Here is a 16,871-nt window from a genome sequence, read left to right as displayed (position 1 = left end):
TGCTCAATTTGCATAGAAATTGCACTGCAAGTACAGACCAAGACCAAAATTGACGCAAATTTTGCAAAGTTTGCAAAAGTCCCAAACTATGCGGAGTCCAATGTGTCAAAATTTTTAGAAAATGTACTTGTCCCACTGCAATTTCCACATTTACGTGAAAAGCTCCAATTTTTCAGACCCGGGAGTGTGCAAATTACACAGATTCTACTAAGTCGAGTAAAATTTCAAGCATACACCAAAAGCCCCAATTTCCGGGAGTAGATACGTACCCAATCTTTCAGATTTGTCAAACTGTGCTTGTACACGTGTGACAGGCCACAGAATTTTAACCAAGGATAAGCCCTTTACAAAAACATGATTTCTTTTAAAAACTTGACTGTGGACGGGTCGACAGATGCATAAGACCTGCGTTGACCTGGCCTGAGCCCCGTAACCTTCACTGAACTCTTGAGACTTGTTGCCTGACTGCCTGTGCTGACTGTGACCTGTTGCCTGACTACCTCTACTGACTGCTACCTGCGCCGAATCGCCGGACAGTCCTCGTGACTTGTGACATGCGCGTGACTCAAACTGATGACCTGCTGTTGGCTGGGCTTGGACTGGCTCTGGGAAGCGCGGTTTGGATGGCTTCAACTCTGATACGAGTTTGTAGTGCCGGGTGCGTAGTGGAGATGAGATGTTCAGCAATAGCAATGGCGGAGTGAGAGTGAGACTGAGAGTGAGAGTGATGCACGATGTGTGGGTACAATGAGTTGTACCTCTTTTAGGTTTTTGTGATAGTTATATGTAAAGTACAAGTGCTAAGGATGTGTTAACACTTGAGCACATATAAATGGCATGATGGCCCTTTACTCCCAACATTCCGAGATACCATTCACCTCATCTTTAGTCTTCTTGGTTGCCTCATTTTCTCTTCCTCGAGGATAGTATTGATAATGTGTAGCTCTTTTTATGATGCTCCTCCTCTAGTTCCTTCTTGTGTTCTTCATGACCTCGACCTATCCTTCTTGTGTGGCTTCAAGCTTGAGGTCCATTGCTTTGTGGATTTCCTCTTTAGTTGCAGTGATGGTATCTTCTCGGTTCCCCTTGAAAGTGATGTCAATTCCTCCTTGTTCGTCCCCTGTCCGTGTCCCATTCTGTCACCTGTGTCATTTGTGACTGAATCAGAGCCAGGGTGGGGTCTGCAAGGCGAGGGGCAGGGCAAGGTGGGATGGGGCCTGCGGGGTGAGGGGCAGGGCATGGTTGGGGCAGGGAGAAGGGTGGGGTCAGGGGCAGGGGAAGGGCAGGGACGGCAGGGCAGGGCAGGGTGGGGTGCACGGTGGCATTTATTTGAATCTTGAAACCAATACTTTCAGCTAGCCATATGTGTTGAATGTGGTAATATTTGGTGTGAGATTGATTGAATTGATAAGTTATGTAAACCTACTGCAGGTTGTTGGTACTTGCTATATTTCTTTCACTGTCGATGATCGTCGCCAGGTCATTTGTTCCTCGGTTTTTGAAGCTGATGATGCGGTTATCGTCTCAGCAGGCAAGAAGCGGTTGATGTGAACATTTCATGTATGGTTGTTTCAGTTCTGTTTGCGGACATAGTGATACATGATTAAATTCTAACTTTTGTATGTCTTTGGGTTTTAGACAAATGAACTGTATCAGTTAGCAGTGGTGGCATTTTGTCTAGTGGTGGCTTGGGTAAGTTGCTATAAATTAGCTATAGCTGTCAAAGTTAGATGAATCTTAAGTGTTTTGAATGATACGTGACATTTAGAGGTATAGCTAGCTGGTGAATATTGGCCACTGAAATGTAGTCATGCCGGTGTCTTAGTAACCAGAGACACTATGTAGATATGCCATTGTTACAATTATGTGGATAAGATGAGCTGCGAGAACAAACTAGATCTGAATTAGGTTGAACTGTCTTATGTGCAAGTAAAGTATGAACTTTATTTTAAACCTGTTATTGATGTGTTCCTTTGTGGGTGCGGGTTCAGTGCAGCGATAAGTTGGGATTGAGTCTTGAGCTTGGCTCATTTATAGCTGGTATTATGATCTCAACAACAGATTTCGCCGAGCACACCCTTCAGCAAGTAGGTTGTAGACATTGATAAGTGGGTTTTCTAAAGATTTATTAATTTGATAGCTAAGGCTGCTGGTTTATGAACCTGCCATATCATGTGACTAACTTTTGGGCATCAGCAAGGTTGTCATAAGATGTTTTCATGATGCTGAGGGTAGTTGTGTATGTTTATCTTATGTGTATATGCATTCATATTGGAAGATAAAAGGGCTAGAAGATCTGGATAAAGGATTTTTACTTTCTGTAGTTGCCATGGCATGTCTCATTTGAATGTAGATTTAGCTTTGGAAATCCAATCAGTGGTGCAGGCAAATTTCCTTTGATTTGTTTTCAGTTTTTTTTTCTACCTGCAACTGCCGTTTCTTTTTAAGGCATATTTTACCCCTGCTTAGTTTCTGTTTTGCAGAAGTTGGTGGAGGTCTTTGCTTAAGGTCTTGCTGTATTTAATAATTCTGAACCATCTTTGGCAACTTTTCTGTTTAAGCTCTGTGTCTCATTGTCCACAGAACTTGTAGCTTGTAGGCTTTTTCTGTATGTTGCAATTGGGTTTACAATCAGATCTTTCTCCTCCAGTCTTCTTGAGCACTTGACCAGTGCACACCTCAAAGGAAACCCCTGTCCACAAATTTAACTCTGTCTGTTTCAATTCTGGCAGAGAGCTTAGAATTGAGACTGTTAGTGATTTGTCTTTTTAATGTATTCCTATATGATTATAGTCATGGGTAATCACTCATGGATCTGTCATTCATAGTAAAAGAAGGAAAGTGATACGCTGGGAGCATAATAGATGTAGAACCCAACTAGCAGGATTTCTAACCAGGTCAGCTACTCTGTGTTCTTGATGGGGGCTTGGGCTGGTAAAGTTGTGATAGAACGAGAATCCCATGGTGGCCTGCTGGTGCAGTACTGCTCGCAGTCTCATTGTGAAGAATGATGGCTACATGAAGTCCATAGCAACTTGTTTTGTCAAAGAAGAGTAAAACATATTTCTGAGCTCCTTAGGAAAAGCTTCCTGCAGTAAAACTGTAAAATAAGCCCTGTACTTCATATTTCAAACAAATCAGAGGTCCAATACAGGGGCTGAGTAAACAGGAACGCTGTCAGGTTGTAATGCCAAACCGTATAGAGGTGCCAGAATCTGAAGCAAGAAGACCATATTCGTTTTCAGTGCCTTTGCAAAGACATAATTGTCTGCTGTTCTTGTGTCCTTCGGTTCTTGAGCGACCCTTAGTTTTTCTTAAGAAGCAGATAACATCAAGTCGAGTAGGCTAACAATCAATAGAGGGGTTGGAGTATTGCAATGGTAGAGGCTAGTGTTCTATTGATAAGAGCAAGAGCCACATAGCAAGAGCTTTATTGTGGCCCATGCCAAGGGCCACCTTGCAGTCAGCAGTTAAAACAAATGCAACTTGCTCAGCAATCCCAGCTGATATGATGACGTTTTCTTGAGGTATCGGATGAAGATTTTCCACCTCACAGATGCATGCCTTTTTACCTCCTCAGGTGGTTAACATCTGCCTAGGATCCAACCTGCACACAAGACATGATGCAAGCCATACCAATGGCAAAGAACATAAAAGAAATGGACATGAGACTCACCTTGGGGGGATAGAGCCAAACGGGCTCACTGCCAAGCCTAAGAGCTACTTGTAGATCGGGTCACGATCATGTCCCCGTGGTTGGCATCCCTTGCCGCCAGTCCCATGGTGTTTGAGTGTACAGACTTATCAGCCTACAAGCCTAGAGTCCAAGATTGGTGATCTTACAAGGATGTGCTTGATAGGGACTTGAGTTTATAAATAGGATTCAATTGCCCTAACCCTAAAGTGTAGGGCCTTGAGTTTATAAATAGGATTCAATTGCCCTAACCCTAAAGTGTCCCCATTGCATTTGCACTAGGTTACTTTAGGACCAATTTGACCAATGCTCCTAGTGTTCATCTATATGTCCAAGGATGTATTGTTTTCTCCTTATGAATGATTGTTGTCCTTAGCAATATCTTCACGAATAAAGCAGGGGAAACGTCCTCGAGTTGCAAGACTTTCTCAATAGGCACTATCAGTTTACTTGACCGAGTTGTTCTTTCAAGCGATTTGCATGAAACACCAAGTAAACTTAGATATTTGGAGGTAAATCGAACTTGTAAGGCATGTTTCTTATCTTCTTGGTAATTTGGAAAAGACGAGAATACCTTAACGTAACTTGTGGCACTTGCCAAGGGCTATTGGATCAAAGTCCTTTGGGACTTGGAGATAAACCCATATCCTAGCTCTCGAGGAGTATAATTTTGGTTAGCATAAAATGTAACACGATCCTAGGCCATTTTGATGCTTTCCCTTGCAATCATCAACCACTCTTGCGTGTCATGTAGAAAGTCGACCATAGATTGCATTTACTTGAGCTTGATGGCTATTGGTGGTCTCAACTCATGGTAGTAGCCGAATGCTTAGAATTGTTATATGCCAACTCAATGCGAGGAAGATAATACTCCCAATTAGATTGTCTATGGGAGACATGCACGTAGCATATCTTCCTTGGTTTGATTTGGCGTGTTGGCTTGTCTATTGGCTCCAAGATGTTTGGAGGATGACATTGACAGTAGGGCCTTGAGTATATAAATAGGATTTGGTTGCCATTTTCAGAAGTGGGTGTAGTGATGAAAGCGTAAAAGACTGTTGTAAAAGATTGCACAACACAAGAGAAAAGAGAAAATAGAAAAACACTGCAAAGAACTCAAATGCTAGGGAAATGGAATCCATATACTAAACATGAAACAATCGCGTACAACAATGTGTTATTGGTTGTGTGAGCATTGGCGCCAACTTTCTCTAGCAAGACTTGCTTTGGAAGATTGCAAGTGAATGAATTGCTGAGGAGGGAGACCAAATAAACATACATAAAATAATACCCAAAATAAATTAGGTCAGCCACCATCATGATGACCGAGAAATAAAAATGAGCACAAGACAAATATTGAAAGTAATATTTTATACCCAACCCATAAATACACATGTACACACTTACTCATGAATTGACTAATCTCCTAACACCCTCTCTTAGAAAGTCAAATCATGAGTGATATGATACAATACAAGAATACAATGATAATAACTCATCATAGTCCATACAATGATCAAAATAGAACCATAGATACCCAAGTAGAGGGTAATCAAGCTACCACCAAGGTGCCTTGAAGAGAACGTGATGTTGATGTCGACCATACCAAAGCCAGAGAATAGAGAAGAATCATAGTAGCTCTCTATGTTTCTTAACCATGCCTTGCAATGCATACATAGCCAGCTTGCCAACAATGGCTTTAAGCATGCATGACCATAGATTTCCGCCTTCGGTCGGGGGACTACCAAAGTGTACCTCATCTGAGCTCCAAGATTTGTGAACTTGTTATACTTTAGTCAATGCGGAAGGGAAGTCCCTCTCTGAGTCCTTTGCACATGTATACCTATATAGATGACACACACTTGCCCCAATAGACCACCCTCTTCCACTCCCTTCCTAGCACTGGAGAGTTGTGAGGGATGACTATATTTCCTATACTAGAAAGCAGTAGAAGGAGCTACAACTGGTCCCTTCTCCTTCTCTAAAAAGGATATCCCCTTGTACGCCTTGGCCTTTACCTTGGTTCGAGGATTTAAGTTGGAGTTGAAGTTGGAGTCAAAGGAGGATAAGGATGACTTGTTAGAAGAGTCCGTATCCTTCTTCTTCTTCTTTTGCATTTCTTCTACAAAGCCGCTAGCTTCTTACAATCCTTGTGTAAATGTCCCTCCTTACAACAGTGATAGTGTCATGAGGACATGTATTTTTGAAACCTCACATAACATGTGGATTAATTTTTAATCACATGGTTAAGTGAATGTTGTACATGTGAGGTGTAACTAGGGTTAGAGTAAATTCATGATCTTGGGACCCGAGGACATCACGTGATGTCAAAGACAAAAGTTGCTATGAGTTATGCCGCACAGGTACTTGGTGCTATTAGGTGCCAGTTGTTGGCCTAGGTCATTCATTTGGCCATAAGTGGTAGTTGGTGATACTAGAGAAGTGGTATTTAATGGTACCTAACGCCAATCTAATGGTTAAAGATGGCGCAAAGACACTCGGGAATGGAAGTTTCCTAGCCAATTTTATTATTGGCTAGTCAGATTATTTTTCTAGGCACCGAAATAATTATTAGATTAATATTCAGTATTTAAAGGCTGAAAATAAATATGTAATTATGGATAATGTTGGAAAAACCATTTGGTAAGGTTGCCACATGCCAAAAATGCCCATGCAAGATTGAAAGACATCTTTAGAGGCTAGAGAGAGGCATTTTAGTGCATTCAGCCTGCAAGAGAGAGGGAGGAGATGTTGCTAGTCTGACTTGCAGCCATTGGAGGACCTTCTGAGACAGCCAAGGGCAGGAGAAGATTAATCAACAGCAGGTGACAGCATCTACAGGCTGTTGAGACAGGGCAACAACAGTAAATGACTGATTTTCTTCGGTTCTTCGCGAAGAAAGTATTACCAGAGGTTGAGAAATTTCAGATTTCTATGCTGTAAATCCTAATCTATAGCAGAAATCAGGGTGTAGCAGCAGCCTTAGGAAGCGTGTAAAAAAAAAGGAAGTTGCAAGACTTGGATTCGATAGGGCTGAAGCTGTTTCTAGTCAAATTCAGGTGGAGGGACCAGCAAAACAATGAATTTGGGACATTTTTGATATCTATCAAAGTGGGGGAAAGCCAATTGATTGCTTAAATCAAGGGGCGAATAAAATTGAAGACCTGTTGGCCATTTGGGATAGCAAGGGGAGCTGAAATACCGAAAGGGGCTGGGAGAATCCCGTTGTACATCAACTTCTTCTTCAATTAAGTTAAAGAAATAGTCAAAAGAGCGTCACTTTTTGGGGCTAATAGGGTGTCCATTGTCCAAGATTGCAAGTTATTTTGCATTTCTTAGTTTTGTAATAAATGTTACTACTGTAACTAAGTTGTAATCAGAGAATTACCACCCATGGATATAAGGAAAACTGATTTCATGGTTCCATTGTCGGGATGCCAAGAATCACATGGTGGGGGGACTTACTTGAGTTGTTGCACCAAATGCACATCATACACATATGAGAAAGCTCACTCAAGAACACAAGAGGAGAGATGGAGACCAGAATGTTTTCCTGCTGGTTTTTTCTTCTTCTTTCATAGACAATACAATATATACAAAGTATAGATAATATACAACATAAAGAAAAGTGGCCTATTAAGTCAAATAGTGCAAAGTTGACTATACTAATCGACTGGCGCTATATCTATGCCAGCTGTAGGTAGGTGTAACAAACTAAATATAATAAGTGATAAGTTAGTGGCCATGTGAGGATCATAATAACCACGGACGTACTAAGTGTTGACGTGCGGATCCATCTAGCGAGGCGGTTTATCATAAATATCCGCACGTATTGAGCTTGCCATCTCAACACTCCCCCTTAAGCTTAACTCTATCTCTGCAATATCAAAAAAGCTTCGAAACTGTCGAAGCTTCCTTACATTGAATGTCTTTGTGAAAATGTCAGCTATCTGATCCTGTGCATCAAGTCAATCTCTCGTGCAAATACCTTCTCTCTCACAAAGTGGTAGTGCATCTCAATGTGTTTTCTCCTAGTATGAAACATTGGGTTCATAGCTAGCTATATGTTGCCCATGTTGTCACAAGGAATGATAACTGGACTATCTCCTTGAACATCCAAGTCATCCAATAACTTTTGCAATCATACCAACTCACATGCTACTATAGTAGCACTTCTATACTCAGCCTCTGTACTCGATAAAGCAATTGTAGGTTGCCTTATGCTGCTCTATCTTATTGCTCCACTACCGAGGGAAAACATGAATCCAGTGATAGATCTTCTGTTTGACATGCTACCAACCCAATTTGTATCTGTGTATCCAAACACCTATATATCCTTACTTGCCTTATAAAAAAGTCCATAATGTAAAGTGCACTTCACATATCTCAATATGCATCTAACTACATCCAAATGAGGCTTTCTAGGCATCTATATAAACAGACTGACAAGGCCAACAACATAGTTGAAGTCTAGCTGTAAGATAGTCATGTAAATCAGACTCCCTACTATCCTTTTGAACATAGTAGGGTCTTCTATCTCATCCCTAATGTTGGCATTGAACTTCACATTTTGCTCCAATGGGATTGAAAGAGGCTTACATGCTGTCATACGATACTTGGATAATATATCCAAGCCATACTGCCTTTGGGATAGCCATATACCATCATCACATCTAATCACTTCAATACCAAGAAAGTTCTCTATCTCAAACTTCTTCAAGAAGTCCTTTAGGAATTTCCATTGCCATTGTCACCTGTAATAATGAAGTCATCCACATAGATGACTATGATGACCAAACATGCATCTCCTCTTTCTCACATAAAGTAAGCGATCAACATGGGAAATATAAAAGCCACTATTGACAAGATACTCTTTGAACTTGTCAGACTATGCTTTAGGTGCTTGCTTCAGCCAATACAGTGCCTTCTTTAACCTGCATACATATGTGGGATGCTCTCAATCCTCATAATCCGCTCGCTAGTCTATATACACCTATTCTTGTAATTCACCATACAAGAAAGCATTCTTAACATCCATTTGTTGCAAACCCCAACCATTGGCTTCTGGCAAAGTAATCACGCATCTAACAGTTGCTATCCTAGCAACTGGTGTGAATGTCTCTTTATAATCTATGGCATATATTCAAGCATAGCCTTTTGCAACCAGCCTAGCCTTATAGGTGCTAACCAAATCATTTGCATTATGCTTGATTTTGTAAACCTACTTACAATCAATAGCTTTCTTGCCTTTAGCTAAGGGTATCAAATTCCAAGTCTTATTGGCTTCTAATGCAATCATCTCCTCATCCATTGTTGCATCCCAATGAGCATAACCAATAGCATTCTCAAAACAAGTGGACTCAACATCCTCAACTACCTTTGCCATATAAGTATAATGATGAGCTGCATAACCTTTAAAACCAAAATTTTTAACAGGCTATCTGACCCTACTAGACCTGTGTATTGCTGGATCGCTCAGTGGAGCTTTTACATTACTATGTGCTCTATGTACAGTTGATGTCTTGGCTAAAGGAATACCACACTTCCTTCTTTCCTTTGTTTTTACCTGCAACACTTGTAGATCCACCTGAAGATATGGGGCTACTGCTTAGTCTCCCAGACCAAGGACTAATTGTAGGTGTAGTATTAGATGATGTTTCTAGTCTCATAAGGCTTTGTGATTCTTGCTTTTCTTTCTGCACATAGCTATCATGTTCATTATGATAATCTAATACATCACCTGTAGATGCATACCAACTGCTCATCTCATAAAAAATAACGTCTTTGCTCACTCTGAGCTAACCTGTGACAGGGTTATAACAATGATATCCATTCTTCTCTAAAGAGTATCCAATAAAAATACATTTTTCAGCCTTTGAATCAAGCTTTTTTCATAGATTATCTGGCACATGAACATATGTAATACAGCCAAACACTTTCAATTGTGACACATTGTGCTTCTTGCTTGTAAAGCATTTTTCGAAGGTCATTCCATGAATTGCAGTTGTGAAAGTTCTGTTCATAATATAGACAATAGTATAAATAACTTTAGACAAAAAATATTTTGGTATATTTTTTTCAGCCATCAATGCTCGTGCAACTTTTGCAATATGTTTATTCTTTCTTTGTGCAACCCCATTTTGCTGTGGGGTATACCTAGAAGTAAATTGTCTCTTTATCCCATGAGACGTCAAGAAGCCACTAAACTCATTAGAGAGGTACTCTCCCGATCCATCTAATCTTATGCACTTAACTTTCAAGCTTGTTTCTATTTCAACAACCGCCTTGAAAGATTTAAGCTACTTAAATATATAACTCTTCTCCGTTATGAAGTATACCCATAGCTTCCTTGAACAATTATCAATAAATGCGCGACAAAGTATTTGATGCTACCACGAGATAGATTCTATGTGGACCCCGAAAGATCTATATGCACAACATCAAGTATATTTCTGCTCACATCTTTGTGATGTGAAAAGGGTTGCCTTGCTTGCTTACCAAACTGGCATGCTTCATACACTTTATGAAATTTGGCATCTCTAAAAGCAACCGAGTAACCAATCCTTTGGATTGCATGAATTTTAACCTTGGCACATTTACATGTCCAATATGTTTATGTGATATTTCAATGTCTCCAACCACTTCTTTTCCTTTAGCAAACATAGCGGCATTCATTGCAGAAATTCCAGCATCTAAAGTGAACATGCGACCAACTCTACTTCCTTTTGCGACCAACCTGTACTTATCATTAAAGTCTTCTACATAACAACCTTTTGCATTAAATCGAACTTGCAACCCTTGCTCTATCATTTGGCCAAGAGACACTAAATTCTTTGTGATTGATGGCACATGTAATACATTTGACAGACTCTTTGTATGGCCATCATGCAAGAAGGAAATCTTTTCAATGTATAAAATTGGGTGGCATGAATCATCAGCTTTCTGCACATAACCTGGATTTTGTAAGTCTTGCATCTCTCCAAACCATTCAACATGAGTGGTCATATGATTAGATGCACCTAAATCATCATGTGTTCATTTTTCCATAAAAGCATTCACCATATCGCGCATAACAAACAGATGTCGATTTTTTTCTTTATTCTATCGTGAGGACAACGCATAGTTTTCTTGCTGCAATTTACCATTGCGGATGTTATCCTTCTTAGTATAACAATGGATTGCTATATGACATGTTTTGCCACATAAATGGCAAACAATAGTAGAATATCCAAAACCTTTGTTTTGCCATCCACATCTTTCTCTGTAACAGCATTTACCATATCTTGCATAACAAACAGACACCGATTTTTTTCTTTATTCTATTGTGATGATGACACATAGTTTTCTTGCTGTAATTTACAACTACGAATATTATCCTTCTTAGCATAACAATGGGTTGCAATATGACCTGTTTTGCCACATAAATGACAAACAATAGTAGAATTTCCAAAACCTTTTTTTTTCTATACACCTCTTCCTCTAGAGCTCCCCTTGACTCTAAAGTTTCCATGGCCTCGTAAAATTTGCGTTTTACCAAATTGCTAATTTAACATGTCTTGTTGGTTATCACTAGCACGTCCCATACCATGGCCTCTTAAAGAGGATCTACCAAGTCTCCTTCCTGAACTTGAGTAAAATGGTTGGACCTATTCACCATTTCTGTCAGATGAGTCACGCTACATATTGATCTCTTCGGTAATTATGAGAGTCCAACTCATCAAGGTCTAGAAATGGCTTCCGTATATATACAAAGTGATAAATGATTTCCAAGCCTTCTCATTTTAAAGGCCACCCAAAGTAGATGAAACCAAATCATCATTCTTTGGCATTGCATCAATCGTTGCTAAAGCATATGGAATGCTTCTCACCTTCAAAATATTCTCATTGATAGACATTTTCCCTTTCTTCAAGGTATTCAACTCTTGCTTGAGTTGGAAATTTCGTGCTTTTGTATTTATTGAAAATAAGTTCTCAAAAATTGACCATTCTGCATGTGAAGTTTCAGCCTTCCTAATATGTCCCAACATAGTATTATCAATGACCGCAGATATGCGATACATTACCTTTTTGTCTTTTGCAGTTCATTCTTTCCACACTTTTAATTTATTTGCAGTAGCAAGGATACTCAGCTTTGGATGCTTTTCTTCACCTCAAATGAACTCATAGAGGCCCTTTCCAATGAGAAAGTTTGTCATACAGAACTTCCATGACGGGTAGTTGTTCTTATCCAGCTTCTCAATGATCGGATATTCATTGTTCTTTGCCTTATCATAAAAATGATACAAAATAACAAGCAAGTCTTCTGCAAGCTTTCACAATAAGTCCACAGCAATACACCAAGCAATCTTTTTCACTGATCGCTCAATAGTACATGTTATCTCCAACCTATTTGTAAATAAAACTTATGTTTGCTTTATGGTAAATACTTCATAAATTATAGATTTGAAATCTGCAACCTGTGCACCCTCTTTTGGTCGATACAGTCAAAATCACAATATATCTTGAAATGATATACTGTGATATAAAAGAACAAGCAAGTCTTCTGCAAGCTTTCACAAGTCCACAACAATACACCAAGCAACGTTTTTCACTGATTGCTCAATAGTACATGTAATCTCCAACCTATTTGCAAATAAAACTTACGTTTGCTTTCTGGCAAACGCTTCAAAAATTATAGATTTGAAATTTGCAACCCGTGTATCCACTTTTGGTTGATACAGCCAAAATCACAATATATCTTGAAACTGTTGTCCGTAACCTTGCGGGTCTACAATGGAGCCCGAAATGGCCTCAGATGTCCAAAAAAGCAGTGGGTAAGCCCCAGAGGACTTATTTGCAGAATATACAGTGCTTTGCTTGCACACCAAATCTCAGAGCAATTTGAGATTTTCACTCTGCCCTGCTTTCGGTGCCTTCGTAGACAGTATCCAAGAGAGAGGAGGAATGGGAGAGCTTCTTACCGGTTGCTTGCTTGTACGAATCCTTGCTTCTTCTCCTTTAGTGCAGCCTTTAAAACCAGGCACTCTCAGTGGCGCAACTCTGATACCATGTCAAGAATCGCATGGTGGGGGGACTTGCTTGAGCTGTTGCACCAAACACACCACACACATAAGAAGAAGCTCCTCAATAACACAAGAAGAGAGATGGAGACCAAAACGTTTTCTTGCTGGTTTTTTCTTTTTCTTCTACACACAATACAATATATAGAAAGTATAGATAAGATACAATATGAAGGAAAGTGGCCTATTAAGTCAAACAGTACATAGCTGACTATACTAATCGACTGACACTATATCTATGCCAAATGTAGGTAGGTGTAATAAACTAAATATAGGGTAGATGGCAAGAGTAGACATAGATTTGGAAAAGCTCCTACTGTCGCGTGTGCTGTTGCTCCACCCTCGCCATCGCACCAGCTCCCCCTGCTTTCTGCCCCACGCACTCCCTCGCCTTCTGCTCTGCCTCCCCCCTGTCACCCCCCTAGTGTGACCCCCCCCTAGCGCTGCCTCTACTCGCGGCTACTACGCCTGCTCTTCCCCGCCTGAACAACCACCCATCACGGCCAACTCTTCCACACTTGAACCTGCCTTATCCTCTCATTTGAGGACTTGATTCCTCGTCCCTCCTCCTTGATCCCCTCGCCTCCTCCACCCTGTCACTCCGCCTTATCCATATTGCGGCCCGGCTCCGTTCGACAAGCCCAACACACGTGTCGTTCGGTAGCGAGCCGGCTTACAGTAGTGTCCAACACCTCCACCACCATGGAAAAAAGCATCCCTCCTCCGACAGCACAGCAGTATGAGTGGTATGTCCTCAGTAGGCACGCGCAATGGAAACTTTTGGTCAGATGCTGGTGCATTTTACTAGTATCCCCTAGTCAAACACCTTGCGCGTCGTGCTCTCTAAGGAACAACTCTTAGCCGTCCATGCCACAGAGGTGGAGCTTAAAGAAACAACGATCTTTGTTCAGGTAGTAGGACACTTCCCATCCAAGGCCCAGCTTTGGGATTGGCTTCACTCCACGTTGCACATCAGCACAATGCAGATAGTGGAGGTGGTTCTAATGGGTCAACGGATCTTCATAGTACGACTCACCTCAACACAAGCAGAATGTGAGCTACAGGCTAGCTCACACTATGCCTCCATTATAGGGATCATCCACATGGTTCCTCGGGTACAGTGGCTTCATACTGAAGGCATTCGCGCTCCACAACAGTTTCCTTAGACACCCGGTCATCCTACTCTTCCTTGGACTGGCGATAGAATATCCCCAGCTTATGGAAGACTTTGGACGACTCTGCAGCACTGTGTTTCTTGCCTCTTTCGTGGACGCACTGACAGCCGCAGGAGTGCCAAAGGTACGTGTGGCAGTGAAAGAGAAAAAGAATATACCATAGTTACTAGAGATTGAGGCAAGCAGACACTACTTTAGGCAGTAGGTCATTGTGACTAGGCAACCAAGACAGTGCCTATGTTGCCGTGACTTTGGACATCTGGCAGTAGAGTACATACGCTTTGGAGCTAAGGCGGCTTCGCCCACAGGCCCACAGGTGGACGCAGACAGCTTTACACGGGTCTAGAGACGACATAGAGGGTGAGCACCCTACTGTTGTGGCTCCCTCGGCAGAGTGCCACTTGTGATTCCGGCCCCCCTCTCATCTCCCTCTATGTCATCTCTAGACCTGTGTCACCCCCTCGGCAGAGCACCAGGCGATGCAACTTCTTAGAGACAGCCACAACAGTAGGGCTCCCCCTCCTCCCCCCATCCAACAAGACCATAGGTCTACGCATCCAGTCCCCATGGAGGCGTCACAGGTCGCCTCACTCGAGAGCCCACATCCCCCATCCGCTCTTCCCGTTCCCCCTCCCTCTCCCCACGGTTCCCTCTCCTTGATCCTAGTCTATAGCCCCCTCCCCCACACTAGTCGTGTGTCTCCGACCATCCCATCCCTTGATTCTCCCCCTCCTTACCATCACCCCCGTTGACCAAGCCCCCTAATCCCCACCCAGCACAGGTGACTCCCCTCTCCCCCACAAACACCACACCCCCCTCCCCCCCCAATAGGAGGCAACAAGCCCCATCGCCGACATCCTCCACTCACTGGCAGTCTAGCCCCCGTTCCCCTCCCCACACAGCCACGAGGTTATGTGTTCATGCTACCCGTCACACTTTCCCGAGACAGGCGAAGCTGCTACCACGAGATTTTTTTAACAATGGATCCCCCCCCCCCCCCCCCCCCCCCCCCCCCCCCTCAATAGGAGGCAACAAGCCCCATCGCCGACATCCTCCACTCACTGGCAGTCTAGCCCCCGTTTCCCTCCCCACACAGCCACGAGCTCATGCGTTCATGCTGCCCGTCACACTTTCTCGAGATAGATGCAGCTGCTACCACGAGAGTTTTTTCGGAGTGGACCGCAATCTTACCTAAGAGTTGTGGAGCATGGAGAGATGCCACTACCCCTGAAGGTGGGAATATTCGTGGTACGCAAGTCAAGGAGCGGTAAGGTCCATCTACTAGCACCACCGGATGAACCAAACTACGCTTTCCTCCTTTAGACCTCTCATACTATAGACTGGATGACGACTCAGATAAAGGAGGAGGTGAAGAGCCAGATACCAAACCACATCTCCCAGTGGATGGGAGAAGGTGGACTGGGACTTTTTTCCTAGCAGTGGTCAGGTTGTATGATGGACATTAATTCGTGGGCTTGGGCCGAAGTATTGAGTGGCCCTTGGAACAGGCAGCCTGTTTCTACCAGTGTATAGAGTCTCGCCTTTCAGCCTGGTTGATAGATGCCTTGGTAGTACCACCATGCGCATCCATCACCCCCATGGTCCTCCGAGGGCTACCATGGGGAATGGAGTTCACCGTCTAGGTCGGAAGCAAAGCTTATCCGCATGTCTCGTAGCTCCTTTTCATCGTCAACAGCTTTCACACCGAATAGATGCTTGTTCGGTCAGTCACAGGTTTCCCTATGAGTTTACACCTTGCATCCTGGAATGTGAATAGCCTCTACTATAGTGGAGCACGTGGTTCCAGGAAGTTGATTGTTCGACAGAAGCTGCAGCCTGCCCTTACCGCACGGATCGACTTCTTACTTCTACAGGAGCACAAGCTCACCCCTGCCCAGGCCTAGCGGGTAGGGAAGGTACTCTTGGGCAATTCACACACTTACTGGGAGCACGCCATCGGTGCCCACGATAGGAGTCCAATGATATGCATCTCGAGCCGCCTCACTGTCTGTGTATGAGACCATGGGACGATCATGGCAGGGAGGGTTCTATGGATCAGATTGGATATTGGGGACTCGTGTCTTGGAGCCTTCAATGTCTATGCCCCTATTGAGATTAGGGCACGCAACAGGTTCTGAGTGGAGATTGCAGTAGGACTCCCAGAGGTGGACCCCTGGATTGTTGGAGGAGACTTCAACAATCTGGAGGCCTTGGAGGACTAGCAGGGTAGAGGCAGAAACTATCAGGGCATGGTTGGGGAGGAGCAGAAGGCATGAAAGGTCTTCCTATTGGCGGTAGGAGCACGCTATCCTTGGAGAGACCCAGCTTTTCACAAGAGGAAGAGATTGTTGGATTTCTCTTTGGGATACAGGCGACTAGGCGAAGTCTTGCTAGAGCGGTTGGGCAGGTTCTATGTGGGAGAGTGGGGATGCTCTCGCGGAGGCCAGGTAGGGCAGTTGGCGGGCACCACTTTGTCCGATCATTGCCCGGTTCTCCTGACACTTGACCCCCCACCATCTGCCCTAGATATGCGATCCTGTTGGATCCCTGACTCGATCTATAGGAGGGAGGAGGTAAAGAGATAGATTGAGCAGATCTGGACTAGAGAATGGGGCAGGAGGGACCGGATCGCAGAAGTAGTTGCAGAGGTCCTAGCCGAGTCAAGCAATATCTGCTAGGAGGCAGCCCTACAAGCCAAGCAACAGAGCTGAGAGGAGGAGAGAGCACTCCGGTGGGACCTTGCAGCCATGTAGAGATTACTACAAGAGGCACCAGGGGATCCCACCCTCCATGTGGCCTAGAGGACAGGCGCTTGGAGTTCTCATTTTGCACCTTAGCAGCCTTCTAGGCTCGGAAGGGAGATATGATTTGCAAGGAATTTTTCTAGGTGCACAAGCCTCGCACCTCAAGAGAGCAGATACGCAGCCTTTAGGATCAATATGG

General features: G+C 43.2%; 1 protein-coding gene across 6 annotated transcripts in view; it reads left to right on the top strand.

The window, feature by feature from the left end:
• LOC148020437 (K(+) efflux antiporter 5-like) overlaps positions 1–16,871 on the top strand; it is a 178,845-nt gene that overhangs the window by 146,252 nt on the left and 15,722 nt on the right. For all 6 annotated transcript variants that reach the window (XM_087700745.1, XM_087700744.1, XM_087700743.1 and 3 more), the window contains 3 exons: positions 1,432–1,531; positions 1,639–1,692; positions 1,992–2,087. In XM_087700745.1, coding sequence (XP_087556871.1) covers positions 1,432–1,531; positions 1,639–1,692; positions 1,992–2,087 — 250 coding nt within the window. The remainder of the gene's footprint in view (positions 1–1,431; positions 1,532–1,638; positions 1,693–1,991; positions 2,088–16,871) is intronic.

This window comes from Lygodium microphyllum, chromosome 19 (genome assembly GCF_053477565.2).
Source record: "Lygodium microphyllum isolate KBCC chromosome 19, Lygodium_microphyllum_v1.1.10, whole genome shotgun sequence".
Taxonomy (NCBI): domain Eukaryota; kingdom Viridiplantae; phylum Streptophyta; class Polypodiopsida; order Schizaeales; family Lygodiaceae; genus Lygodium; species Lygodium microphyllum.
Note: the sequence above shows the minus strand (reverse complement) of the source record. Positions and strands in the feature narration are given on the sequence as shown.